Here is a 27,848-nt window from a genome sequence, read left to right on the forward strand (position 1 = left end):
GATTTTCTCTGTAAAGATGTATTCACAGTATAGCACCCCTCCGCTGCAGCGAAACCACCTTTACAGGGGGGTTACATGCGGATTTAACACGCATCTATTCGTTCATTTCGAACACTTAGAAATTTCCAATAATTTAAATTCAAATCAAAGCGAATTCGAATACTCTAATCTTCGTTCGAATTTTCGAAGTGCTCGAATATTCGCACAAGCCTACTTTTGTGTGAAATGTACAGTTGCGTGTGGAAGTCTTCTGCCACCTTCACTATGCCATTGAAATTTGTCTTCCAGGAAGCCGTTCACACCCTCTGTCAAATGATAGTGCACTGCACTCCATTGCAACAATCAGCAAGAAAATTTTAAAATATGGTCTTTATGACCACAATTTCTACAATGTCAATATCCAATGTAGTATATATGATGCTCTTCTTTATGACTGCTATCTTAAGTGGGCTGCTCTGTAGTTATTGCTTGAAGACCGTTGTTATTTCATCATTGCCTAAGTACATACTGCTGAGCATGCCGTACTTTTCATGCCTGCTGAGCCATCTATGGTTATTATCTAAAATGAGGTCATGCCACTGAATAATGATCATTATGAGCTGGGTATCAATGGTGCAGTGGAGTCTACAAGGAAGTTCCTGTCTGCTATCTTTTATTTTTTATTTTTTTTAGTTGCTTACGTTGCTGGGCACACAGTAGCAGCTTATAGTATGCATACATTGTTGGTGTAGAAGACAGGTCAAATAGGTGAGGTGCAATAGAAGTAGGAAAAATGAAAACATGCAGCATGCAATTTGTATATCTTTTCACTTAGGCTGCACTTTTTGCACTTGTGCTAGACAGCACCGTGTGGCTGACATTGTGTAATTTTGTGATACTGTTTGCTCTTGCACAATACTCTGGACTGCATAAACAATACTGCACAAAATTCCTGAGCACATAGCAGTTTGTGTAGATCCACCGGAAAAATGGAGAAATGAACTAGTATAGTATTACATAGTGGAAAAGGTCTGATGGCAGTGCATGTTGTTTGTTTCTTGGTAAGTTTATGACACAAGAAATGTATCTGAATTCAAAAAAATTTAGCCCATGGTAATCTTTTACCAGTATATCCCAGTAACCATCCTAGCTCCTCACTTGTCTTCTTATAGAAGCTGGACTGACTCTTTTAATCACATAGGGAGAGATAGTTCCTTCTACACCACTGGTCAACAAGCATCATGGGATTCCACCTGCTACAAAAGGCTTGCATGGCAACTGTACAGCCTGCATTTTTCTGAAGTAGTAGGTGCCGTAGAGCAAAGAACTCGAAAGAACTCGTGCTTGTACCTGCATAATATAAAATCGACTATGGAAATGCTACACTCTTTAAGCTAGTGCAGACATTGTAGTGCATTGAAGACACCTAGTGAATATAGAGAGAGAGCTGCACAAGCCCCCTTTTGTTGCTCATTGTTTCGGTAATTATCAAGAAGAAATCGTATTTGAAAAGAAATGCCTTTAGTGACCTTTTGAAGATTTTGGCCCTGACCTGCCTGTTACAAAAGCAGCTTAACAACGGGTGGGTACAACTTTAGAAGGCTGTGGCATTTCCACCTCAAAGGCAGATGATGCATACAAGGCTGCATTAATGAGTGCGTGATCTGGACTGCTGTCATAAGTCACGCAGTCGGTGACCCTGCCGTCAGAGATCACCTAGTACATGAGTGGGACTATTTCTTTAGTGAGGAAGGCAATCAGCTGCTGAGTTTGGTCACCTGAGTGGGGCCTCCCCTGACTTCTTAAGTTGTGTCCGACTATGGTATTCATTTCATCAAGTGCAGTCCTGGAGTAAGGTGGGTTTACTTTGCATGAATTTCTCATGACTGAGACGTTTTTAAATTCGTTGAACACACTTATTGACTTAATTTTGACTGTACTTCTGGCATTTATATGGGCATGTAACACAGCTTTAGCGCATTTTTGATGCACAGACAACAGCTGACTTCTGGAACACATGGAAGGAGTTCGAGGTGCACCATGGAAATGAGGACACCATGAGAGAAATGCTACGAATAAAGCGCAGTGTACAGGCCATGTATAACACCCAGGTCAACTTCATGACAGCTCAGATGCTGAGTGCAACTGCCAGGGAGGCAGCAGCTGCAGCAGGCACTGAAGGTGAGTTTTTAATTGCATTTGATGTCTTTCGCCTTTCCTTGGCATTTTCAGCAGCAAAATGTATATTCCTGCTCCTTTTCTTGTTAAATTGTGATAAGCTGACCCAAATGTGGTGTTAATCACTCATTTGCATTTTACAAGGAATAATAATTATTGCACATGAAATGAAAATGGTACAAGATCTAGACATGCCAAAGCTGCATTGGGCCTGACTGGCAGTACCTGGCATGCAGCAGTGAACTAAATATTGGAAGTGATGATACAGCATACTCACCCAAAAGAAAGCAAAGGCAAGGAAAGCATGAATTGTAATGACTGTTTTTATGCATTCACATACTACTACAGGAACAAAAAGAAAACAGCAGGCTGTAAGGGACAGTCACTCTGTTACAGGTCTTATTTGAGCATTTAGCAGCATGTGAAAAAAAGGAGACAATTCAATAACAAAAAGAAAGAAAAGAAACCACAGAGTAAATCTGAAAGGTAGAATAAGAGGTACAAGCATTAGCAAAGCCAGCAGAAAACAGGAAACAGTTATAAAATTATGTTGACTTGCACAAGGCTTGATCATTGTTTTTAACTTTTTAGACCATGCCTAGTAAATGTGTGATAGATACTTGGTGGTGGAGGATTGGAGAGGACAGAATGTAATTCCCATGCATTCTTTTGCACTATTTTGTCAGTCAGCGACAAATACAGTAACATTATTTAGGTCTAAGGAGGCAAAAGAAATATACCAAATTTTGTAAGGGCTGTGCCAGAAATGTTTAAGTGTGGTTATTTCAAGTAATAATGTTGAACCAATTAAATTCTGGGGTTTTTATCTGCCAAAACCAAAATATTATTACGAGGCATACTGTAGTGGGAGACTGAATTAATTTTGACTACCTGCAGCTCTTTAACGTACACCTAGATCTGAGTGAACTGGTATTTTTACATTTTGCCCCTGGGGGGGGGGGGGGGGGGGTTGAACTGTGGCTGCCATGGCCAGGCATCAAAGCCATGCCCTCATGCGCAGTAGTGCAACATTAATAGCGCTGAGTGACCATGGTGGGCAAGTTTGTTTCCAAGAAAAGAACATTGCATGAGGTGAGCATGAACTCTAATTCCATACTGAAGCATACTATATACCAAAGCATGGACGGTAATTTTATGTACAGACTGTGATATGTAGTAGTGGATTCTATGTAGTGCACAAGACACAGATCCAAGTTTATGGTGACATATATACAATGCGAGTTTGGTCACTATTGTAGATTGTGCTAAGATATTTAACAGACTACAACTAAGGAATATGGTTGCAAGTGCAAGTAGAACAGTCGGACTTGTGTAAGAGTAATCAGTGACCTAATCGCACTTTCTTCAATACATTATGAAAACATATAATCTGGGTTTTTAATGTGGGCACTTGTGAGATTACCTGCAAACCAGTCACTAGTGCTGCAGGAGGTCTGAACTTGAGCTGAAGAAATAGTGTTTGAACAGTTGATCACTCAGGATACCAGAACGGTGACAGCATACTGAAAATGAATTATTAGCACTGCGGCAGAAAGGTAATTACCATATATGTCATAGAAAGGCGCTTAATACGGAACCCTCAGGAACTTCAAACTTGATTTCTGAAGAAAAAAAAAAACGCTTTGAAATTGTCCTAGTGAAATATGTTGGCTTTTGTTTCTTAAGAAGTCCTTGGGCTGATGGAAGGAGCTGCAGAACGCTAACACTGAAGGTTTCTATAGTAACAATGCATAATGCTTTGCAGACATCAACAAACTATGAACCTTCAATTATATTAGTATGTATTCCAGAGAAGAGTTTACAAAAACAGAAATGTTCTTGAGAAGTAACATTGTGCTTGTTTAAGAAGCTACTCATAGTAGTTAATGGGTACTTTTTCTAGAGTTTGAGCTATTCTAGGAAAAATGGAGGTAGCCCTACAATTTTCTACTTTTATTACACGCTCTACTTTTGTGCAAAGGGAGGACAATAGCAGTTTTGGCTTATTGGGAGTGATACCAGTAGAAATGTCGTTGTTTTTGATTGAGTAGATAGAAAGCAGAACTTGTGTGATTATATCTTTGTTACTCTCTTGTTAAGAATTAACTGAAGTTCCTTTAATATAATTAGAGGGAAGCAAGCCCTCATATCTTTCTTTTTTCAATCATAACTTTTGCATATGTTCTTATTTATTTATAAAATACTACTTGCCTAACTGCATGCCCTAGCAAGAGTGGGTATACCTGTGTCCTACAAGTGCAAAAAAATATACAATACAGATAGACCCATGTGCATACTAAAGACTTCAATATTAAAACATTAAAAAATGTGGTGTTTGTACATTATAGTATGAGTCATGATTTCAGTATGTGAAACGCCCGGTGATATGCATGTTGTGACAGAGAACAGACCCTTTATGTAATTGTAAAGCAGCTTTCATGCCATGCAGTTTTCCCAACTAACAGTGCTGTGGTCCTTTCTGCAAACAGTGTATACAAGCACATTTTGCTTGTGCATTGACATGAGAAATGTAGACTTGGCTCTCATGATATAAACATGCATAAAAGACAAGCCCCAGCATGTGGAGCTAGAGCTTTGTCTTCATTTGTACCATAAGTGCCTCCACTAGTTGGGTGGATGTGCAGTGCAAAACACTACACCTTCATCCCATTTGAATGTCCACTGGATTTACAGATTATGAAAAGAGTCTACAGAGTGCCTTTTTGCTGATGGCTGGGGGGTGGGCTGTAATGCAGTAGGCAGGCATGGCACAGGAAGCTTTGCAGAAGTGTGAAGTACTTGTTGGACCGTTACATTACTTGATGAAAGCTTTGGAGAGCTGTGCCAACCCTTTTTCTTATGTTGGTGTCACCTAGAGAAATTGTATTGTGCAGGCCTTCCTTGGCAACTGTGAACGGTAAACTGTCCAGTGAAAACTAATCTAGTACGGGGAAAATTTTGTGAAAATATGTTTTCTTATAGCGCATGCCGTGAAATAGCATGGTAGATGAATGCAAAGAAAACTATGATATCATGTCTTAACATGAACAAATTTTTTTTACTAGAGACAAAAAAGACAAAAGTCTTCTTTACCTCTGGTCCAAAAATATTTTTTACGCTAAGACATAATATTATAGCTTAACAACTAACCAAATCTTGGACCTCAAAGAAAGCCGCCATACATCTACTCTGATAAGACAAAATTTTTCATTCCTGAGAGCTGCCACTACAAGGCAGTGTTGTTGCTGCCACATATTTGTTGCCATGTAACAAAATTTTTGCCACACAGCTTTTGAAAGATTTAGCAGATCACTGTTAGGGAAGAAGTTTTACTGATATTATGTTTTCACAGTGTGAATTTGTCCAAGAGTGTGACACCAGTGTCACACCACTTACACCAGTGACACAGCTTGTCAGGAAAATCCATGCGTTGTGTAGGTAAATAAGAATTTTTAAGCAAATAGAAATCTTTATTTTCACCATAAGCATGGGGCACATTTATGTTGTACTTAAGTGCCTGCCTAAAGGCTTTATACTGCAAGCAGTTGCTTAAAGACTGTTGTCTTGGCTTACACACCTTTGACACAGCAGCCAGGCATAAGAAAATCCTGCACAAGGAGTCAAGGAGCATTTGAACAAGCAAGCACACGATCAAACATCAAGCAAACCACTTGTAGATTATGACCCCTGAGCTGGATAAGAAGTGGATAAGTTATTTTACTTGAGTGCTTTTCTTCAAGGCTCTGTTTTCATGTGGTTCATGTTTGCCAAATTTGCTCTGAGGAAGTGAAGGTGCTGAAATTGAAACATGTTTTCTTTGGCTGCCTCTGAACAGAACTGTCATTTTTTGTCCTGCTGCATCTAGAATTGCTATTTCCAAGCACTGGAAGGGGAGAGCCAATGTTGAAGTCTTTGACTTGACAGTGTGTCTTGTTCTGTTGACCTGCTGCAGTGTTTAGCTTTTTTTTTTTTTTTTTTGCTGCTGTGCATAAGGTTTCTTGTTTGATCTATCTGGTGGCAGTGGTTGCATTTTAATTGTGATTAGATTAAAGAGCGCTGTGTGCTAGCGTGTCGGCAGTAGGAGAAACTAGTCCGTATTCTTCACTCTATCATCTTGTGTTGCCCATCTTTGGTGCATTAAGACAGCAGGAATCACTCCACCAATTTGCTAGGCCAAGAAAACGCTCTGCGAGCTTCTAAACGTGCACAATATGGGAATGCGAGTTAGAATAAAAAAACATTATCTCATGACTAACTCTTGCAGAGGCTCCAAAAGACTCTATGCAGCAGTTGGAAGCAGCTGCTAAGTTGTTGGCTGATGAGGCAAGGAAAGACACTGCAAGAATGCCTGGAAAGGACATACTTTTTGTCAGGTAATCACCTTCAAGTTGTCACTTTTCTGGTACACAGTAGAGCCCCTCTGTTGCATGCCTCATTGGTGCGTTTTCCTGGCTGTTACGTCAGCTTTCGCCGGTCCTGGCATAGCTCCCATAGGATGTAATTTATTGGGAACCCCGCTGTTACATTGCAACTGCGGGACCATTCCCGTATGATACGTCGCGAAGTGCGCTCCGTGCTGGCCAAGCGACCACGGAAGAGAGCGGCCATGCTGACTTTTCACGCAGCTTGGTCTGGCTTAACCATAAGATTAGCCGCATGAGTGGCGCAAGCAACGGGCATAACATACTTTCGGTTGCAGCGAACAAAAGCATAGCCTTCGAGATTCGTATTGCAAACATGGCATCCATGACTTAATTAATTACTTGTTTTTAGCGCTTGCGAAAATAAACCTGTCGAGATAGGCGTTTGTTTCCGCCGTCGCGTTGGCATGGGCTCACCGTGATCGTTATTTGTCGGAGGAGTTCGCGGTAGAACTCATTGTGCTGTTCGTGTTGTGTGTGCTTAGTTTTTTCTCGCCTACAACTGTTGGTGCCAAAAGAATCGCATACGTTGATTACGTTTCTGTGAATGATGCTACAGAAATGTAATTAATTTCTGTGGATGACGCCGTTCTCAGCTCCGCGGTTCTATCCGTCGGCTAGATCGTGGCTGAGTGCGCCTATGCGTCCACCAGTGATGAAGTTAGGATTTGGTGGAACAGGGGCCATCTTCTTCGATAATCGCTTTCGGGAGCACTTTCACTTTTGCAAGGTGTTTGAATCTACTATGAGCCATGGTGGTCCGACACTTTGCCAACAGTGCTGCATTATCGCTCGGAGACGCCGACGCATCCGGTGACAATCTCGCAAAGGTATCACCAAAAGTGATCGCTTTACAGGCGTCTGCCGTGGTGGCACTAAATTTATTAAAAGGATATGATGCTGCAGGCGCGCAAAAGCTTTCCATGCTGCTTGGGCATGAGTAAACGCACCAGGCAACATTGCACCTTTTTTTTCAAGCGTAAGCATTGAAATGAAATTCTGTACCACGAAATATTTTTTTCGTTTTTCCTGCTTTTCTGCTCTTGCGTTTCCTGGCTCTTACGTTTATTTCCTACGGTCCCTTCAAAAACGTATCAGCGGGGTTCTACGTAGTTACTTAAAGGGGCCCTGCAACACTTTCCCAGCATGGTCAGAAAATGCTGCCAGTCAGTAGTCGAGGATCATGAGAACATGCGAGCCAAGCATTATAGCACAGCACATGGCCTGGAATTTACAGTTAATTTTCAAAGTCGGCTAGAAATCGTTTCCTCTTCTTTCTACAATTATACCCAAATGACCACACCATATACCCAAATTCACGGCCATTGGCTGATTTGTGCATCGTGAGCTGCATAGTCATCGAGGCCGCTGCGGGAGGCCACCACGTGCCTGTGCACACACATGTGATCACACTGAAAGTAAGCCGCATGTTCGAAGAAAAAAAAAAAAAGAAAATGTGCTCTAGGTCATGACGCACATGTGATGTAATTTCTTTCCCCCGTGCCATCCCCCCCCTCCCCTGCTTAGCTTCAAGCGCGCTCGTTGGGACGAGAGAAGAGAGAAAGCAATTACAGCATGCGAAAAACCTCTGTAACTCCGCTCGTACTTGACGGATTTTAAAATTTTTGCGGCGGTCGATTCGAGAGGCAATAAACTCTTTTAATGAAGCCATTTGATGGTTACTTGGAAAAGTGTTGCAGGGCCCCTTTAAGATAGTGTCTTGCTGTTATTTTATATTAGGTAACGCACAAAAGACCTTCAAGTACTATAACACTAAGTGCACTAGGTACAGGGTTCTCCCCAGGGTGGACGGCAGTGGTTTTGCTGCTCACCTCTATGACTACCTGCCCAGCATCGCCCACCCTTCGGCCTTCAAGTTTGTAGTACTCGAGGATAACTTACTGTTGCTCCCGAGTACAGTCGACATTTGTTATTGAATTCCGTAAGGACTGCGAAATTGTCCCTAAAGCCGCTTAATCCAGAAAAACTAATACATGCCCTTTTACTTCCTTGTTTTGGGAATAAAAGTGCTTGCGGAGCGTTCTAACCACTAGGGAAAGTGTACAGCAAACCACTGAGGCGCAGTCAGTAAATACATTAGGCGTTATGTAGACTGCATCGAGGATTTGTTGCAACTATGTTTTAACTGTCAGGTCGTTTAAAACGGGTGTGTATTAGTGATGTTTTACTGACAGAACACAGCAGAAACTGTTGTGCATAATTGTGTCCCGTGACAGTGGTCTCTACCAAGTGTTGGTATGCTTCAGTGTGCAGCAGTATTGCGATGCGGGGAAACCAACTTTCAGGAACCGTTACGGCTGCAAACGGGTTGAAAGATAATTACCATATCACCGGTTGTGGCTTCAAATCATGCCATTTTGGACCTGCAATCAGAGCAGAAAGTCCAAAAAACCATATGCCAAAGAGTTTCAGCGTCGTCCTGAATTTCAGATGCGCTTTATATACGCTATATCTCTATGGGGCACGTGGAGGTGCCCCCCCAATTTTCAAATGCCCACTTTAAAATTTTTTGGGGTAAACCCTGAAGTCCTGGGAAGACAGGGCTTGAAATCACTCTAGACCATAAGGTTCTTAGTGTAGCATATTTCTAGAAACTTGGGTTCATCTTCAACTTTTTTGTCACATATTATATAGTAATACATTTATAGTATTCAGGGATATTGGCTTTCATTCTGCCCTACACTGTCCAAGTTGCCTCACACGTTGATGACCGAGACTTCGACATTGCCACCTTCTTAAATACAGCCGAACCTACTTATAATGACACTGGTTTTAACAGTACATCATATACAGTTAAAACTAAATCTAATGAAAGCAAGTTTTACAAATTTTCCAATTTAACAAAGAAATTTCTATTCCCTGGCAAGTACCCATACGTTTTAATGTTGTCATCAATTCGAATTAACAAAGCTATCATGTTGCTAAACCCGATTTAATGAAGTTTTTCCGGAACTAAATAAGCAAAAAATGGCACTAATTTCTTTCTGATTCTAACATGGACGAGTTTTCTGATTCTAACATGGACGAGAATTGGCTGTGCACTGTAACGTTATCGCATTAAAACATCTAGCCACACACCACGCCCATGCAAGGAACAACGGACTTAACAGTCGGTAGCGCTTTGATGTACCAAATGGCATTGGGGCGGTGGTGGTTTCTTGTCCCTGTAAATGATCCGTCAGGAACACGGTGGTAGCTTTCGTTATTTAATGGTTTATGTGACAGACGGCACTGATCGTCACCTCCCAACTTTCTTGCTCTACCAGCTCACACAGCCAGTGCATTCGTTCTCCCCCCTCTATGCACATCGGCAACTTGTTGTAGCTTCACGTGACCGTCTACCTCACCTGTATTACCCAGACATGAGAGGCTCCATGTTCGGGCTGCCCTCGTGGCCTTTTCAGGCGCGCAGGAGTGTGTGGCAAATAAGATGCCATGGTAGCTTTTGGATGCTGCTACGTCACGATTTCAGATTTTGAAAAACCGAAAAATTCCTTTCTCGATTCTACTAACTTCCCGATTTAACGAAACAATTTGAGTGCGGCCATCGCTTCGTTAAACCGAGTTTCAACTGTATAAGAATGAGCGTCTGGTGAGCATGCTGTAGGAGTGTAGACAGGTCAGCTGTGCCTTATCGTGCAGGTTATCAGCAGCGGTTTCAAAGGTTGCAGGGGGTGAGCGAGGTAGCAGTGGATTTTGAAAAGACCACCAACATGACAGGAGTGTGTGGGTTGGCCACAAGAGGATAGTTGGCAAAATTGCATCTGGTGTCGTACTTCATGTCGTATATGAAGTGAGGTCCATTTGTTTTAAATGAGCAGTATGCAGTCAGAACGAGGAGGGGAGGGTCAATGGACGCATTGCCATTATGTTAAGAACAGCTCAGCCAGCCCCCCACTTTGTGTGTGTGTGTGTGTGTGTGTGTGTGTGTGTGTGTGTGTGTGTGTGTGTGTGTGTGTGTGTGTGTGTGTGTGTGTGTGTGTGTGTGTGTGCGTGCGTGCGTGCGTGTGTGTGTGTGTGCGCGTGTGCGTGCATGCGCGTGCACAAACCAATTATAGAAGTGCAATTTTCATGGCGCCTGAACATTGTAAGTGGGTTTGATTGTATTGCCAAATCCTTTTTTTTTTTTTGAGTAAAACGAGTCTACAGCCAATTTTTTTTTGTGACAAAGATAATCAAATGCTATGGTCAGACAGTGGTCAGATGTCGTTTAGGCCAGCAAGTGGAGGCATAGGGCCCTGAGAAGCCAACTGTGGGCATTATGGAAGAGCTTCAGGTGACAATCAAGAGCAAAGCTTTCCATGCACAATGCCATTGGATGCCATTCTTAAAGGGACACTAATCAGAAAAACTATCTTTCTCATATTAATAAGTTAGCCTTTTGCAACAGTGAAAATTCTTTAAAATGCAGGTGGGTTGAAGTTCTTGCACCCGATTGCTATGATGTCATAGGTTTTGATGGCATCTACTAAGGCCTACGTAGTTCTTAATCAGTAAAAGTGCAGAGTCCCCTAAGGGGGCCAGAGGCTTAACATACCAAGTTTCAGGAAATATTGTTGAGCCAATGTGGCTACAGTATGAAAAACTTTCAAATTCGTGATGTCATGCTGACATTTATATACAGAGATTGTGGTGCAAAATATTGAAATGAAACTTTGACCTTCATCTTCTCTTTTAATAATGAACCTATAATTGCAGAATTACAATAGTGTACTCAAAGGACAATTTATAGTCTAAACTGATTCATCGTTTCACTCCCATAGGGCCTACACAATCATGTTTGGCTGTGAAATTCTATGCAGGGCTCGTACAGGTCCTTGAAAACCTTGGAAACCCTTGAATTTGAAAAGTACATTTTCAAGGCCCTTGAAGCTCCTAGAATTGTATTCTGTCCTTGAAAACCCTTGAATTTCGAATTTCGGGACCAGTGCAGTCTAAAGTCCACAGTGCAACCTGCTTTCTGTTCTAGATTAGCATCAATGCAGCAAACTTTCCATTTCAGAAACAATAAACCGTGCAAGTTTGCATGTATTTTGTTTGTTCATGCCTTGTCCTATCGTTCATTTCACTCCTCATGCGTCACTTCATCTTGTCTCGCTTTTTCTACTTATTTCCTTACAACTTCACTCTTGCCTCCTGCATTTATGCTGCTTTTTTCCCTGTCAAGCGAGTGGTACATGTGGTTAGTACATTGTAACGATGTCAAACCTTGCCAACACTAGAGAAGCCTCAGCACCTGTCCTGAACATTTGTTGTGTATTGGGAACTCCTTTAGATGGCATCAAGGCTAGACTTTTCAACAGTATAGTAATACAGTTAAAGCTCAATCTAACAAAACCCGATTTTACGTTGTTCCCAATCTAAGGAAGAAATTTGCATTCCCCGGCAGGTAGTCATAAGGTTAAATGTTGTTGTCAACCTGAACTAACGAAACTAACTTGGAACCGATACCAATTTAACGAAGTTCTTTCTGAAATAAATTAGTAATAAGAAGCACAATTTTTTTTTTCTATTTTTTACACAGATGGCTTCTTTCTTCAAACATGGGTACTGACGCTATTGCGTTAAAACATCTGTTACCCATAGTCAAGAGTCTCGTTTTATTTTGACAAGGCTATACACCACTGACACACACTTTTACGTAACAGATGGTACTACGAATGGCAGTGGTTTATTGTTCCTGTCAATGCTGTCACAGGAACACTACTGTATGCTTTCGTTATTTTGTGATTTATGCATCAGATGACACTAATCGTCTCCTCGCAACTTTCTTGCTCGACCTGCTCGCATAATCACTGCATTTGTTCTCCTTGTCCTTGCATTTCGGCTGCATGTCATATTTCACATGACTGTCTACCTGGCCTGCATCATCTGGACCACATATGTGAGGCTCAATGTTTGGTACACCTGAGCATACTTTTCACAAGAGCACGCGTGGGTTAGTGGCAAAAACAATGTCTTGGTAGATTTTGGTGTGTCTACGTTACAATTTTACCTTTCGATGGACTGAAAAGCCCCTTTTTCTCGATTTTACAAATGTTCGTTAAATTGAGTTTCAACTGTATATGTATAAGTGCAATAAAATTTAGTCCGAATTTAAAACATTGTTATAGTAAAAAAAAATCCCCATTTGGATGCCATTTTCTATTCCTTGAAAAAAACGTGTGACAGGCCCTTGAAATTCCTTGAATATCCTTGAATTTTCTCCTTTGAAACCTGTACGAATCCTGGAGCCACATCACCATTAATATGGCATCCCAGTTCACATTTTTTTTTTTGTTCTGTGCTGCTGTATATTGGTAGAATCACTGGTAGGGGGTTTAATAAACTTCCACATGATACTTAGAACTCGCTAAAGGTGGCTATTGCAGAAGCACTGCTGAGCATCAACATGCACTATATGATCCAAGTATGCAACTACTATTAGTGAAATTCAGTCAGTAGTTGAGGATAAAAGTGGTTATATGCAAGTCTTCAAAAATTCACTAAAGAAAAAAGTTGAAAATTTTGAAATAAATATTCTAGGGGTGTGCGAATATTCGAAATTTTGAATATTTTTCGAATAGTGTTTGCTATTCGATTCGATTCGCACTGGAATTTTACTATTCGAACTTCCCAAAAACAAGTACAGTCAACGTCCGATTGAAAGTGACCCCTTCAGATTTTTTAATATGCTTCACCTCATGACACTCTCGTATTGCGGCAAAGCTGCCTTTCAAGCTCTGTTACGGTCGAACTTAGCCAAGAGACAGTCAACGTCCGATTGAAAGTGGTCCCTAAATTTTTAATATGCTTCACCTCATCACACCCCCGTATTGCGGCAAAGCTACCTTTCAAGCTCCGTTACGGTCGAACATGGCCAAAAGACAGTCAACGTTTGATTGGAAGAGATCCCCAATTTTCAATATGCTTTACCTCATCACACCCCGGTATTGCGGCAAAGCTGCCTTTCAAGCTCTGCTACGGTCTCAAATGTATTAACTCAAGAAAACGCTGGTTCCAACATGAAGATGAAAGATGTGGCAGAGGTGGGGGCTCAATTAATGCTGTTTTGGACCTGAAATTTGGGCAGGAAGTCCAAAAAATCGGAAGCCGAAGCTTTTTAGCATCCAAAATTTTAGATGTTCTTATATATTGACGTCTACGAGGCAGATTTGGAACCCCGGCCTTGAAGGAAGCACACCCTTGTCCACCACATCAGTTGGGCTTCCACAGAAGTTGAAAGAGGAGGAGAGGCTGAGAAAATGGCATCTTTGCCCATCATGTGTAAAGTGTTGTCGGCAACACTTTGGTTGCACCAAATCATGTACATAAATACAATTCGGCCTCTACATTGCCTCATTCTTGATAAGACAACTATGAAACACCACCCCGCCACAGTGCTTCATCACCCTAGCAAAAAGAAACACTTTCATGTTGCTATCTCATGAGAACATACTTCGGCATTCTCTGCAACTTTTTTCTGTAATTTCACTTCGAAGTATTCGAAAAATGTTTGAGAAATATTAGAAAATTATTCGAAAATTATTCGATTCGATTCGCACTCAATCTTTATTATTCGAATTCGCTTCGCACCCAAAATTTTGCTATTCGCACAGCTCTAAAATATTCCGATTCTTATCTGAAATCTTGTTTGTAAAGTTGTCCTTGTGTCCTCAATGCACTTGCTAAAAAAACTCATTTTCACAAGCATTACGTAGCACATTTGCACAAAATGACAATAAAGACATGAGCAAGCAAGGGAAAAAAGGTATACAGTTAAAACTAAATCTAACGAAACTCGATTTTACAATGTTCCCAATCTAACTAAGAAATTTCCATTCCCTGGCAAATACCCATAGGGTTCAGTGTTGCCATCAACCCAAATTAACTCATTTGGCCACCAAACCCGATCTAACGAAGTTTTTCCTGAAATAACTGAGTGGAAAAAGTGGTAATTTCCTTCTAATTTTGACTGAGATGGGTTTTTCTTCAAGCATGCGCTCTAACGCTATTTTAAGAGGCTGCACGCCACGCAAATGCACGGTACAGCGGACTCTGCAGCCGGTAGAGTTTTTACGTAACGGATGGTGCTAGAGGCAATGGTGCTTGCTTTGGTTATTTCATGGCTTATGCTACGGATAGCACTGATCATCGCCTCCCATCTTTCTCTCTCGGCCTGCTCACGCAGTCACTGCATTCATTCCCCGCGTCATTGCATATCGGTAGGTGGTTATAACTCCAAGTGACCATCTACCCGGCCTGCATCGACTGGACATGATGTCCCTATGTCTGGACCGCCCTCGGGCTGCTCTCGCGGATTTTTCAGACACGCAGGCACGGGTTACCGATAGAAACGATGCTGTGGCAGCTTTTGGGTGCCGCTACATTACAATTTTAGATTTCGAAGGACCAAAAAAATCCCTTTTTTTGATTTTACGAAATTCCCGATTTAACGAAATAATTCGAGTGCCCACATCACTTCGTTAAATCAAGTTTCAACTGTATGAGGAAAGCTAAATTTATTTTGAAAGCCAGGTAAAGAAAGTATCGATTAACAAGACTATGAGTCCATCTATGCTGAGCTGTTAGGATAACAGCACTCAATTTTCGAGTGGTTAACAGATTGCCTCCTAATGCACGAGTCGACCATTACTTCCATTATACTTTTTCTCTCACACTGCACTGTAGATATTAGGGCTCAAACTCACAGTTCCTGCAGTGGAAGCTAAGATGGCCCGCACTGCCATTTGGCACATTGTTTGCATGCTCCCACATCCTGTCATTCCTGCCAATATACTTTTCTCTGCAGGACAACAGTAATGCATGAAGAATATTTGCTTTACTCCCAATTAACTGTGCCTTCTTGATGCTATGGTGTTGTGCACTGTGTTGGCTGGCATTGCACAAATTTGAAAGCACGTTTGGCTGTAAGAACACAGATTTTACATTCCATTTGTTCCCAACCTTCTTCATCCTATCTATGTGTAGAATTGTCTACGCGTTGTGTCACTACATATTTTTTTATTTCCATGACCCTTCTGCAGTGCTTCAAAATTGTGCATTCTGGCAGGTGCACTTGAGAGCTTTAAGTAAGCATGGGCCACTGCAGGGACCACCAGTTGTGTGATGCCCTGTTTTACCGACTGGAAGTGACCCAACAGCACTGGGAATAATGGCTTATTGGCCGTGGGCTCATGCAACTAGCACACATACTTGTTTACACACAGTCTCACAAACACCAGGATGTGGATGGATGAACAGTGTACTTGCATTTGGTTGATACATTAATAACACTCTGATAGCCCTTAAGGTTGGGTAAAAAGGATTGTACTTATCAAAGTGAATTTTTTTGTTGTTTTTTAAGGGGTGGGACTACAGAAGATGAGCAGAACCTAGCAGAACAGAGCCGTACTACAAACCCAGATGAAATCAGCATAGATGATGAAGATGGCTCCGATGATGACCAACAAGTTGAAGGTGAGTTTAGCCTTGGCTTTTAGACTGCAGTTATAGTGTGGTGTGTGGAGCTAAAATTTAGGTATGCTAGTTAGATGATAGCAGCTGTTATGCCATTCTACATAGTCAGTCAGAACTGCTTAGTCAGGCATATTTGTAAGCTATGTTGTCACGCGTGCTTTTTTTTTTTTTCAAGGAAAAAGAAAGCACTATTTATTTGCAATATATGACCATTACAATGCATAAACATCATTCATAGTTGTTTTGATGGAAGAGAGAATGGAAGCTCCACAGTAACTTGCAGGGGTTATACATAATTATGGTTCTTATGCAAGAAGTATGAAAAGCATGCAAATGTAAGGCATCTCTCACATGTCAGTGCCATTGACACCATTGACTGGCTTTAAAAATCCCGTTTTTCTTGAAAATGAGATGTGGGAATAGGGACGTGAAATTCTCTTTGAAATGTGATTGTCAACATGGAGAGGCTCTGAGTATTCTCTACAAGTTCAAGTTGGCATGTATTTTCGTGCAGTCCAGGAGATTCGTCAGCATAATTAACTGGATGCCATTGCAAAGCATAATTTTGAAAGTGAAGCTGACTCAGACACAAGAAATTTTGGAACAGCCCTTCCTAACGTACTTGTGCCTTTTATTTTATTTCTCATTATTAGTTAAAATTGATGTCGTATTCTTCAGTTTTTAATCTTTACTATTGGCATCTCTGTTATATTAAATGTATTTATTTAAATACAGAATGTACTATTTTTAAAAGGCTTGATAGAAGAGCTAAAATTGTGTTGTTGCATTCATTATTTTGTAACTATTGTCCACCCCCACAACAAGCTTTACCCTTGGTAAAGGGAAAGGGGTTGCCATGAGTTGCCACTACGTTAGCCGAGGTCAGTGCTAAGCCCCACAGTGCATTTTTGAGAGACCACAAAAGATTTTCTGCTGTGCCATTGTCAGCATCATTACAGTTTTCACTAACGCAGCTGTAATGGAATGCAGATACTGATCTATCATCACTGTCATCGTAGCATGCCAGTGAAGTGCTGCATGCTAAATTCATGCAGTGTGCGACACTGTATGTGAACGAATGCTTTTACGCAACAGGAAAACACATTTCTCCGCTAATGCCCAGTGAAAAGTGTTGCACCGTATCAAAGGCTTGCAACCTAGTACGTACATACATGACAGCAGAGGTTATATATTTAAATAATCCATTTAATTTTGCATTCTTACCAATTGTCACAATGCATGGCTTGACCCAGGAGTAATGGTGACATTGTGAGCCAGTAATTAAAATAAGAAAAAAGGAGCTTAGCCATGGCTAGAGGACACAGCAGGGTACGGCAGGCATGCTTCCTTCGTGTAGCATATTATAGAGCAGGGGAGTGTGTGAGCGGGCAGCATTTTTATGGTGCATGTGAATGGTTGCTTTTGAGAGCTCTGAAAAGAGGCGGAGTGTTTGGGTCGTTGAACTTGAGCGCTCCAACTATATTTGTGCTAAAAATAAGCAAACAGTGCACATAAAACGAGGACAAATTAAGACTATTACCATAGTCCCTCAGTACTTTTCTACTGGTCACGAAACTTCGGGCCAAGTTTGGTATAGGGACAGAGCCTTCCGCCAGGGGGCGCTACTGCAGACAAGGGGGCTTTCATCGCGGCCGCTTAAACGGCGATTTGGGTGCGTCAAGAGGTTTCCGTGGCGGAAACTCGCTCTGGTGGCTTCACGGACAGGTTTGCATGTTTTGTTTTTTTTTATATATATACTGATCACCCATCGCGTATAGGCAGCATACTCGTACCTGCACGTAGCGGCCATAAATGTCTGTTCAGTTGCGGCAGTGTTTTATTCCTTTCGATCGCGGCGAAATCGGCGTGCAGCCATGCCCTGCACGCTGATTTAGCAAAGACTGCTTGGTCATGCCTTTTTGACGCTTCTTATTTTTCTCGAGGCTGTAGCCGACGTCAGCGGAAGAACCGCAACCAACATTGCCAGTACACAGCCTTACGCACGGTGCCATTCCAAAGCGCTGCACACAGCCTCCTCTGTTTGGCAAGCTTCTTCCTCAGCCTTGTTTACCGTCGGCATACTTTCTGCACAACAAGGGGAAAAACACAAAGGTTTACAAAATCCATCAAGTTTGCTCAGCTTGCGTTATAATCAGCATGCCGAAGAACACAGAAGAGCAAGCCGCGTAAAACTGCAATATTTACCGTGATTTACTGCATCCAATTCGTCGGAGACATCCACGCGGATCCTCTGCGCAGCATTTTCCCCACTGGAATCCTCCCAAGACTCCCGACGACGCTTGACCGGCTGCCTGTGTGGCAACTGCCGAGGTGCCGGCTTCTTTTTGGACAATTAGTAAGCCGGGAGACCTTCAGCTTCGCTCTTTCGCACGGCAACCTAACAACGGTGCCTTCTATAATGCATTCGTCTTCGCGAATAATGTCCTCGTTATAGAAATGTTTTTCACATACTCGAATGTTTGGTGAACTGAACGAGAATGTGCCTGTTTCTTTGCGTGGTATCGCCCGCTCCCACTGCTCACGGCTTTCGGTGTCGCTGGGGAACACAAACAACGATACTTTTTCAGCGGTTCCTCTACAGCCGGAGCGACAGTGCAGCACACAGCATGTCGTTGTCATCGTTCGTGAAGCTGCCGTCAACTGTTCGTCGCCTAGAAAATGGCCACACGCACACACAGCACCGCACACACGCGATAAAATGACGCAAAGGGAACACAGCACGCCGTCGCCACGCTAGCCTCGACGAGCGCCTTGTTCGCCGGAGCGGCTGTGCGGCACGCAGGACGTCTTCTGCATCGTTCGTCACGCTGCCGCTAACTATTCGTCACATTTGAATACGATAAGACGCACAGAAAGCACTGCATGCACGCGATACAGCACAACGCACAAAAACAAACACACAACGCCGTCGCCTCGCTGACTGCTTCGACGAGTGCCGCGGGTGCCCCCTAACACTGGTGGCGCCGCCCCGCGGTCAAAGTTGGCGACACACAAAGCTCTCCCATAGAGTGACGGGGAAAAAGTATTGAGAGACTATGCTATTACACAACACAGTGCTCGTATCGTTTCCAAGTCTTCCTTTGTCCTCATTTCAAGTGCACTGTTTGTTTATTTTTACCATAAATCAATACGAATGTGCCAAATATCCTCAAATGCTCCAACTTCGAAGTAAGAGTGTTGGCGCGATGTGGTAGAGGGGAGGGGTCATATGCGGCAGCTTCCACTGGTTACAACTTGTGCCGCAACATGGCAGAAACTAGGTCCCCTGCCTTGATCACTGCTACTTGTTTTCCACAGTCGCAGCAGGAAATAAATGCTAACATAAGTCTTAGCGTCATAGGACAAAGTATTTGTGATGCTTTATTATTAGTTAGGTCACTTGAGGCGTTTATTTTTTCGAAATGAGTCAAATCCATCCAAAGAGAATTTGAGAAAACGGCAAAAATTTGCTATGCAAACTAAACACAACGCTATCAAAGCTATTTTATGATATGTTTTACATGTCGGCTAGGGGAAGTTTCTGGCCACAATCAATCAAAAATATGCAGCGGATTTCACCATTATTAGCATGATAACTTTGGATTTGGCTCATATTGAATTGAGACATTGAATTCAATGCGGTATTCTTTAAAAAACCTTTATTGAAATTCCGGCAGCGGCACATTTTTGCTTTGCCGGCGTCGACATTGCTTCTGTTCACGATGTCGTCGACGTCTGGGGACAGATCTCTCGCCGACCTCTTCACTTCCATCAGAATCCATGATAATCCAGCTCTGAAAGGGCAAAAAGTAAAAAAAAGCTTGCAGAAACACCCAGAAAACAGGCAGAGCAGTCAGGCTAGGCGGGAAATCACACGGAGGCTTCCACGTTTGCTGAATCACATGATCGCTGAAGCGCTTTGCTATTGGCATACTGGATTTGACTCATTTCGATCCACACAGCGCATGTATCTGGCTCAAGTTCGTTTTGAAACGAGATCTGTGAGAACACGTAGCTGTTGGTATATGATGCATTTCGTTCTGATAACTCTTTTAGAGGAAAGTTGAGAGAATGTACTTGCCAACGGATCAATATTTCAGCTAGTTTCGGTTTCTGGATTTAGCTCATTTCGAAAAAAAATGCCACACTTGTTTCTTCTGATGCTGCTAGGCCTAAAGTGCCACCAAGAGCTGCTAGATAGGTTTAATTTCTGTCTATGAGATGCTGCCACAGCCCTAGGGTTTTCTACAGTCACCTAGAGAGAAGGCTGTCCCTACAGTAATGTTCTATGCATGGGAATGCCGAGGTGTATCGGATTCGGATTGGCATCGTTTACGAAGAGCCTGGACACCTTGAAGATGCTTCTGGCTAGAGGCGGTCTGTTCATCACAATAGACACCTTTCATAAATATGCCACCCGGTGGTGGGCTTTTTGTCAGTTTCGATTTTGCAAAGGTTTCTGGGATAGAAATCGCCATGTTTAGGGCAAGGGGGTGTGTCCACATGCATGTGCCCGTGTAGAGTGTCCGTGCCTGGTGCCAGCTGGCTGAATCTCACTGTCTCGAATATCTCTGCGAATGAATGCCACCGCGCCTTGCTTTGCAAAGGTTGTACAACTGACTTCGGTGTCGAAAGAGCAGCCCGTAGAGAGTGGCTTGGCGTCATTACTGCCCTATCGTTTCATCACCATGCCATGACCCCGCCGACTAAATCGACGGACTCCGGGTTTCATTCTGGACACTTTGTGCCCCTGAACCACGCTGTCAGCAAACGTACTACATTCCATATGCCCGCAGGTCTGGTGATGTCGGAAGCCACTGCAACGTGCTTACGATGGTCCATACCACATCATCCATCATGCGGACAAGCATTTTACGTGCAAATCCACAACATGCCTACATACGTGGCCTAGTGCATTCCACGACCATGACAGTGACACATATATTGTGCCGAGGTGCAGCACGTGCGTTTATTTACATTGATAATTTTCAATTGTCTGTGGCTTATTTTTCTGTTCTCGTCGCGGTAGCCTTGTTGGTGACACAACAGAACACAACACCTTTTGAACCATCTTTAGCAACACGTTTCCTGCACTATTCACAACACGCGAGCTGGCTGCCGCGCTAGCGAAACGTCACATACCAGCAGTCGCAGACAGTGTCATCTGCTGCGGCAACCTAAAGATGGCAGCTTGTAGTAGTCCACACGAAGGGCGCTTGGGGCGCCTTGTTATGAAAAGGGTCTGTGGTTTGTTTTCTACTGAGGCAGCCTATAAGGAGCAATGAGTAATCAGGAAAAAGTGCAAGAAAACTCCGGTGTCCAGCAGTACAAACACAAACGGTGCCAAAGGTCAAGTGGGCCAATCCTCGAAATAGTGCAACGCTGTGCAATTTGCAGAAAGCTTTGAGGGGGGGGGGGGGCTTAATGTAGTAAGGGTATGCCAAGCGATTAGCAGTAATAATTAGTGCACATGGTGAATCAAATGTGAATTAAACTGGCTAGAGTATGCGAGTGAATCAAATGTGAATTAACGCCATGGCAACCAAGTCTCAACATGTAGTAGAACCAGTGGTGATGTCTAAGTGACCAAAAGACAACAGGTAATTAGAAGGAACAGAGCAGTCAACTGAGAACATCAAAGTAATTTAATAGGTGTTTCATGACAGCATGGGCTTTTGCCTATGTTATTTTTTGCATTATAAAGGGACTTTCATTTTTTCTGAAGCTGGGCACAACTTTAGAAGTCAGCAGCATTTTCTCCTCAAAAGCAAATGCACACAAGCCTGTACCAATGGCTCGCACTCCAGAGTGACATCATGAGCTAAACGGCCGATGACCCTCCTTCGCAGAACATTGCTGAGTGCATGAGCGGGACTATTTCTTTAGTTGCTGAGGAGATTGGCTGCCGTACTTCAGTCAGGGAGTGGAAACTCCCTATACCTCCCATGGTGGGTATAGGGAGTTGCGTGCTGATACGCTGCAGCAGCACCGCTTCCACCACTGGTGGCTGCCGGGTATCCAACTAGAAATATAATTCACAAACAAAACATTCTTTTCATGATATCACTGATGAAGTGAGCAAATAGAGGGAAAGGGCGCAAAGCTGGGAGGAGGAGGGTTGCCGTGGAAGCCCTCCTTTCTCACTTCGCATGCAAGTGCGATGTGTTCATGGTCTCTTGCCGGTCCGCTGGCCGCTTGGGCGACGCGATCATTCAATAAATTTCGTTAACAATTCTTTAATTTTCCTCATGTACTGTGAAATGGACAAACTAAAGCTGACCGATTTCTTGTAAGACAAAACTCGATCAACACAAGTAAAATTTGAACATTTTTCATTTTTATTCCCATGTTTCTTACTAAAAAACACAGACATACACATAGTGTGAAAGTATCAATCTGCTAAATCAGCTTTAATTCACAACTGAAATATGTACATAATGAGCAAAAATTGATTCCAGAATATCCGAACCAATGCATAAATTCTTAACAATCACGAGCTGGCTATGCCGTACTTGACTCAGTCACGTTTGTTATGATGGCACACATATTTTGTCTTGCAGAACGTTGAGTACCACACAAGACAGAAGTTCAGAGGAAGAGGGAGGCTTGAAGTGATGGGAATCGTTGAACAGGGAATGTCGCTGGAGGCAATGTTCTCTTCGCCCGCTAAGTGACATAATGTTGCCTATGGGCAATGTTATGTAGCACTGACCTGGCCCTGTAGTGATGCGCTTTTGGCATTGCAGTTCCTCACACGTCGCATAATTGTTGACCTTATCAGTGCCTCGCACCGCGCTTTCTCACTAGGCTGCCTTTGGGTAATTGACGTGAGCGACACGTGGAGGAAGCCTTGCTCGGTCATTGGCTGCACACTGACGATGTAATCACAGCGTTGTGCTACATTGCCAACGTGGGCATAGTCATGATGACAGGCTATGCCTACCTCTCAGTGCGGCGGAGAAGGGTGGGGAGGCCAAGCGAGAAACCGAAACTGGCAGAAATTGTTGTTTTGTCTCCTATAACCTCATTATTACATTACCTATTCACAAAATTCTTGCGGCAGCATGTTCACATCGTAAAAGTGCGCGTTTATATCTTCATCACAAATTCTGGACCGCAGGGTTCTTTACTGGCCCTTTAAGAAACTCACTTAGTTGGTGGCGTCAGATTTCCGTCCAGGCATTACTGTGAGAAATTATATGGCCACACCATTTTCACGTTGTCAGCATAGAGTGAATTTTTTCTGGTGATGTGAGCATGTAAAATTAGACATTTGGCAGAAACATCACCCTTACAGCACGTTTCAAGATTTTTTTTATGGGCACGTGGTTGTCGCTACACTTTCTTTTGCAATCTTGCTTGCATGTGGCTGTGCTACAAACGTGACAGCACATGGTTCATGACACAAGAGCTTTATGAGAGCATCTGCTCATCGCACTGCTTGTTGCTCGATTGTCGTGTGCATGTGGTTCAAGGGGCTATGGCTACTTTCGCCCACATCCAAGCTGGATGCTGCCATTTCTTAATGTTACACAGAAATGTTTATATTGCGGCTTTTAGTGCTAGCTGCACGATAATGCCACAGGTACACTGCTCCAGTCGGTGCCTGAAGCATTGAGTCAGGACACTGCATCTTTTTGCTGCGATTGCGAACTTACCATGCACCTGCCTCCTCTTAGCCAGAGGATCAGAGCGACGAACTGAACACACTGTATGAGTGTAGTGGCGAGACAGTAGTGGGTTTGAGTGCGGCTTTGACCACATATACTTCAGCACACTATAACACCCTTTACTGCCCATTAGCTATGCTGCATGTCACACTCTTTTCTCATACATATTTTATAGGGGTGTGCGAAAATTCGAAATTTCGAATATTTTTCGAATAGTGTTTGCTATTCGATTCGCACTGGAATTTTACTATTCGAACTTCCCAAAAACAAATAGTCAACGTCCGATTGAAAGTGTCCCCTTCAGATTTTTAATATGCTTCACCTCATTACACTCTCGTATTGCGGCAAAGCAGCCTTTCAAGCTCCGTTACGAACTTTGCCAAGAGAGATTCAACGTCCGATTGGAAGTGGTCCCTATATTTTCAATATGCTTCACCTTATCACACCCCGGTACTGCGGCAAAGCTGCCTTTCAAGCTCCGTTACGGTCGAACTTTGCCAAGAGACAGTCAACGTCCGATTGAAAGTGGTCCCTAGATTTTCAATATGCTTCACCTCATCACACCCCGGTATTGCGACAAAGCTGCCTTTCAAGCTCTGCTACAGTCGCAAATGTATTAACTCAAGAAAACGCTGGTTCCGACATGGAGATGAAAGATGTGGCAGAGGTGGGGGCTTAATTAATGCTGTTTTGGACCTGAAATTTGGGCAGGAAGTCTGAAAAATCGGAAGCCGAAGCTTTTTAGCATCTAAAATTTCAGATGTTCTTATATATCGACGTCTACGAGGCAGATTTAGAACTCCGGACTTTAAGGGAGCACACCCTTGTCCGCCACATCAGTTGGGCTTCCACAGAAGTTGAGAGAGGAGGAGAGGCTGAGGAAATGGCATCTTTGCCTATCACGTGTAAGGTGTTGTTAGCAACTCTTTGATTGCACCAAATCACGTATATAAATAAAATTCGGCCTCTACATTGCCTCATTCTTGATAAGAAAACTATGAAACACCACCCCACAGGGGCGTAGCCAAGGGGGGGGTTGGGGGGGTTCAAACCCCCCCCGAAATTTTTCAGTTTTGCTTCCGCATATAGGCATGCACACATACAAACGCATGCACGAACATACATAAAGTATGGTTGAACCCCCCCCCCCCCCCGAAAAATATTTCTGGCTACGCCCCTGCCACCCCACCAGTGCTTCATCAACCTAGCAAAAAGAAACACTTTCATGTTGCTATCTCATAAGAATATGCTTAGTAATCCTAACTGCAATTTCGCTTCGAAGTATTAGAAAAATATTCTAAAAATATTTTATTCGATTCGCACTCACACTTCGATATTCAAATTCGCTTCACACCCAAAATTTTCCTATTCGCACAGCTCTGTTATTTTATTTTGTGCTTCCCTAACTTCTAAAGATGCCCATACCATGTTTCTATGTACTGTTTCAATTATATATTTTCCATGAAGTCCTAACGGCCTGCTAATCTACCTACCATGCTTTGATTTACTTCAAACTCAGACTGTATTTGTGACCCCTCTTCTTGCAGTTTGGAGTGGCACCTCCTTAGAAAGCGGCAGTTTTGTGATGTGGCCAGCACAAGAGGCTATATATCAATACAGATGATTTCAAAGACGAAATGAATGAAACTTCATTTCTTCAGCTTGCTTTATTTTATACAACCTACATTCTGTTCATATAAAATTTCTTGGCCCCTTGTCCAAGAACTGCATTGTAATCATTGCTGGAATATTAATTCAGTGTACCCTTCAATATGGGTAGAGCATGCTGCACAGCTTAAGGCTGGGGTCTCAAACACGCGACCTGCAGGCCACTTTCACTAGTGGCCCAGCCTGCTCATGACTGTCTTTGTCCCATATCTTTTTTTTCTTCTGAAGTATGTTCATGAGCTGCATAGACGTGAATGGTCTGATGCGTGATGCACCTGATGGAACATAACCATGGATCAAGCACTCTATATTTCAGAATCTGCATCATTCTGTAGTTCAGTATCGATATGTTTCTCAAAACCTGACGTCAAATCCCATTGAGAAATGACCCATATATAAGATATGGGAAGGCCTTCTCTCAAATGGCAACGTTAGCTGACATTTTGTTCAACCCCACCCCCCCTTTCCACTCTAACCTTCTTCACTGTCCTGGCCCTTGTGGGAGACTAAATTTCGCGACTGCCGCCCGCTAGCTGTGGTGCGTTTGAGACCCCTGGCTTAATCTCCCCATTCAAAGTACCAATGTTACGGATAATTGGCAACATTCTGGTTGTGCGATCGAATGTGACTCTTGAGCATGTTCAGCAGCTAGTTTACTTGCACAAATTTGCAAGCACTATACTGCATTAAGTTTTCTATATTAAACTTGTAATGTGTGCCATTTGGTATTTGCACCTCTGGTTATAAAAATTCTGAATTACTCTGCTTATCATGTAGAAACAGAGCAGTATGTCATTACTGTAGCACATCATATAGACCTGCATCCACCTCATCCTTATCTCTCATTTTCGTTATTGTTCTTCTGCCCTTAATGCGCATTAAGTGAATAAAAACAGTAAGCAGGGCAAAACATGACTGAGGTTATGAATTGCCCCTGTGGGCTCCTTCTCCCCACCAAACAAAGGAAATCTTTAAGTATTGCCTGCTTCACGCAGATAACGCTACAACCGTGTCTCTGGAATAGAGATGATGTATGATCATAATTCATAGTCCATACACAATTCTGAAAGAAAGAAGATGACTTTTAAGGGCTCATTTTTCTTTGTTAGACACAGTATTAATGAGAACTAACAGACAGTAATGCCAAGGAAAGTAAGGGGATGTTATTTGTAATAATTGGGATATAAATGTGAAGCAAGTAATGTGGACTGTTAGACACAGTATTAATGAGAACTGACAGACAGTAATGCCAAGGAAAGTATAGGGGATGTTATTTCTAATAATTGGGATATAAATGTGAAGAAAGTAAAGTGGACGAAAAGATAACTTGCCGCTGGCAGGGACTGATTTCAAAACTGTGCTGCGACTTGCAGCTTGAATTTCCCACTGTGGGCTCTAGCAATGCTGTAGAATGCAATTACCCATTTTTTGTCATTGGCATCAAGACATGTCACATGGCCACATAATTAAAAAAAGAATTTTGATGTGATAACTGGAAAAAAAAAATGGTGGGGGGCATTAATTTTAGGAAGGTGACCTAAGGTGACCAAATGACAGCTGCTGTGGTGCGTTTGAAAATGGGACAAGTTGCTGTTTACTCACTCCATTTTATTTTCATGTTTTCCAGAGGTAGCTGTGGAACAAAGATCTGTTCCAGAAGAAGTCTTTGGTGACCTCAAGAAATAGGCAATCAAATTACAGCCTTTCAGATAATTGTGCTTGTTCATAGCTGTAGGCAGAAATAAAAGAATTTTACTCTGACTGCACTATTTTCTATTCAGCCTAATAGCTGTGCATGCTGTGTACATGTCAGTGCAAGGGTGAATGGGTTGGTAGGCTAGTTGGTATTGCATTTTTTAAAACGAATTTGAAGCACTGGAAAGACTAGAGACAGAGTATTGCACAACAGAATAGTGTCCACTGGTTTCTAGCTCACTACATCTAAATAGTATAATTTTGGCTTGGTCAGAGACAGTAATTTTTAGTTTTACACCGAAGCTGTCTTGGTCTACCCTGTGCCGCCATTGTCGTAGTAGTAGTAGTAGTAGTAGTAGTAGTAGTAGTAGTAGTAGTAGTAGTAGTAGTAGTAGTAGTAGCAGCAGGGGTGAGATGGCTGAAATTGATTTGGGAGCAGTTTTTAGAGCAGCAAAATTTCGATTTTGGAGCAGAAGAACCCTGATTCGGAGCAGTTAGCGGAATTTTTATGTCATCTCAGGAGCTTGAAAAACAGATTTGTATCAACTTGAACTTGGGGGGACAAGTACATATTTAAATTGAGATAGGATAAACATAACACTGAAGCAGCCTTTGGAGAAAAAATCGCCTGGTATGAACTCCACTACCTCTTTAAATACTATGCGACCTATCTAGCCCTAGTAAGAAACGCATAAAATAATTGAAAAAAAAAGAAAGGTTCTGCAAACTAGGTTCACTTCTTAAAAATTTGAGAAAA

The 27,848-nt window shown here is 42.5% G+C and overlaps 1 protein-coding gene across 1 annotated transcript in view; it reads left to right on the forward strand.

Annotated features, from left to right (window-relative positions):
* Positions 1-27,111, forward strand: part of LOC119404154 (pre-mRNA-splicing factor syf1 homolog) — a 71,162-nt gene extending 44,051 nt beyond the window's left edge. Inside the window, exons 20-23 of the mRNA XM_037670748.2 lie at positions 1,974-2,160; positions 6,422-6,530; positions 15,946-16,058; positions 27,024-27,111. Coding sequence (XP_037526676.1) covers positions 1,974-2,160; positions 6,422-6,530; positions 15,946-16,058; positions 27,024-27,082 — 468 coding nt within the window. The 3' untranslated portion in view covers positions 27,083-27,111. The remainder of the gene's footprint in view (positions 1-1,973; positions 2,161-6,421; positions 6,531-15,945; positions 16,059-27,023) is intronic.
* Positions 27,112-27,848: the final 737 nt, after the last annotated feature.

This window comes from Rhipicephalus sanguineus, chromosome 1, assembly GCF_013339695.2.
Source record: "Rhipicephalus sanguineus isolate Rsan-2018 chromosome 1, BIME_Rsan_1.4, whole genome shotgun sequence".
Taxonomy (NCBI): Eukaryota; Metazoa; Arthropoda; class Arachnida; order Ixodida; family Ixodidae; genus Rhipicephalus; species Rhipicephalus sanguineus.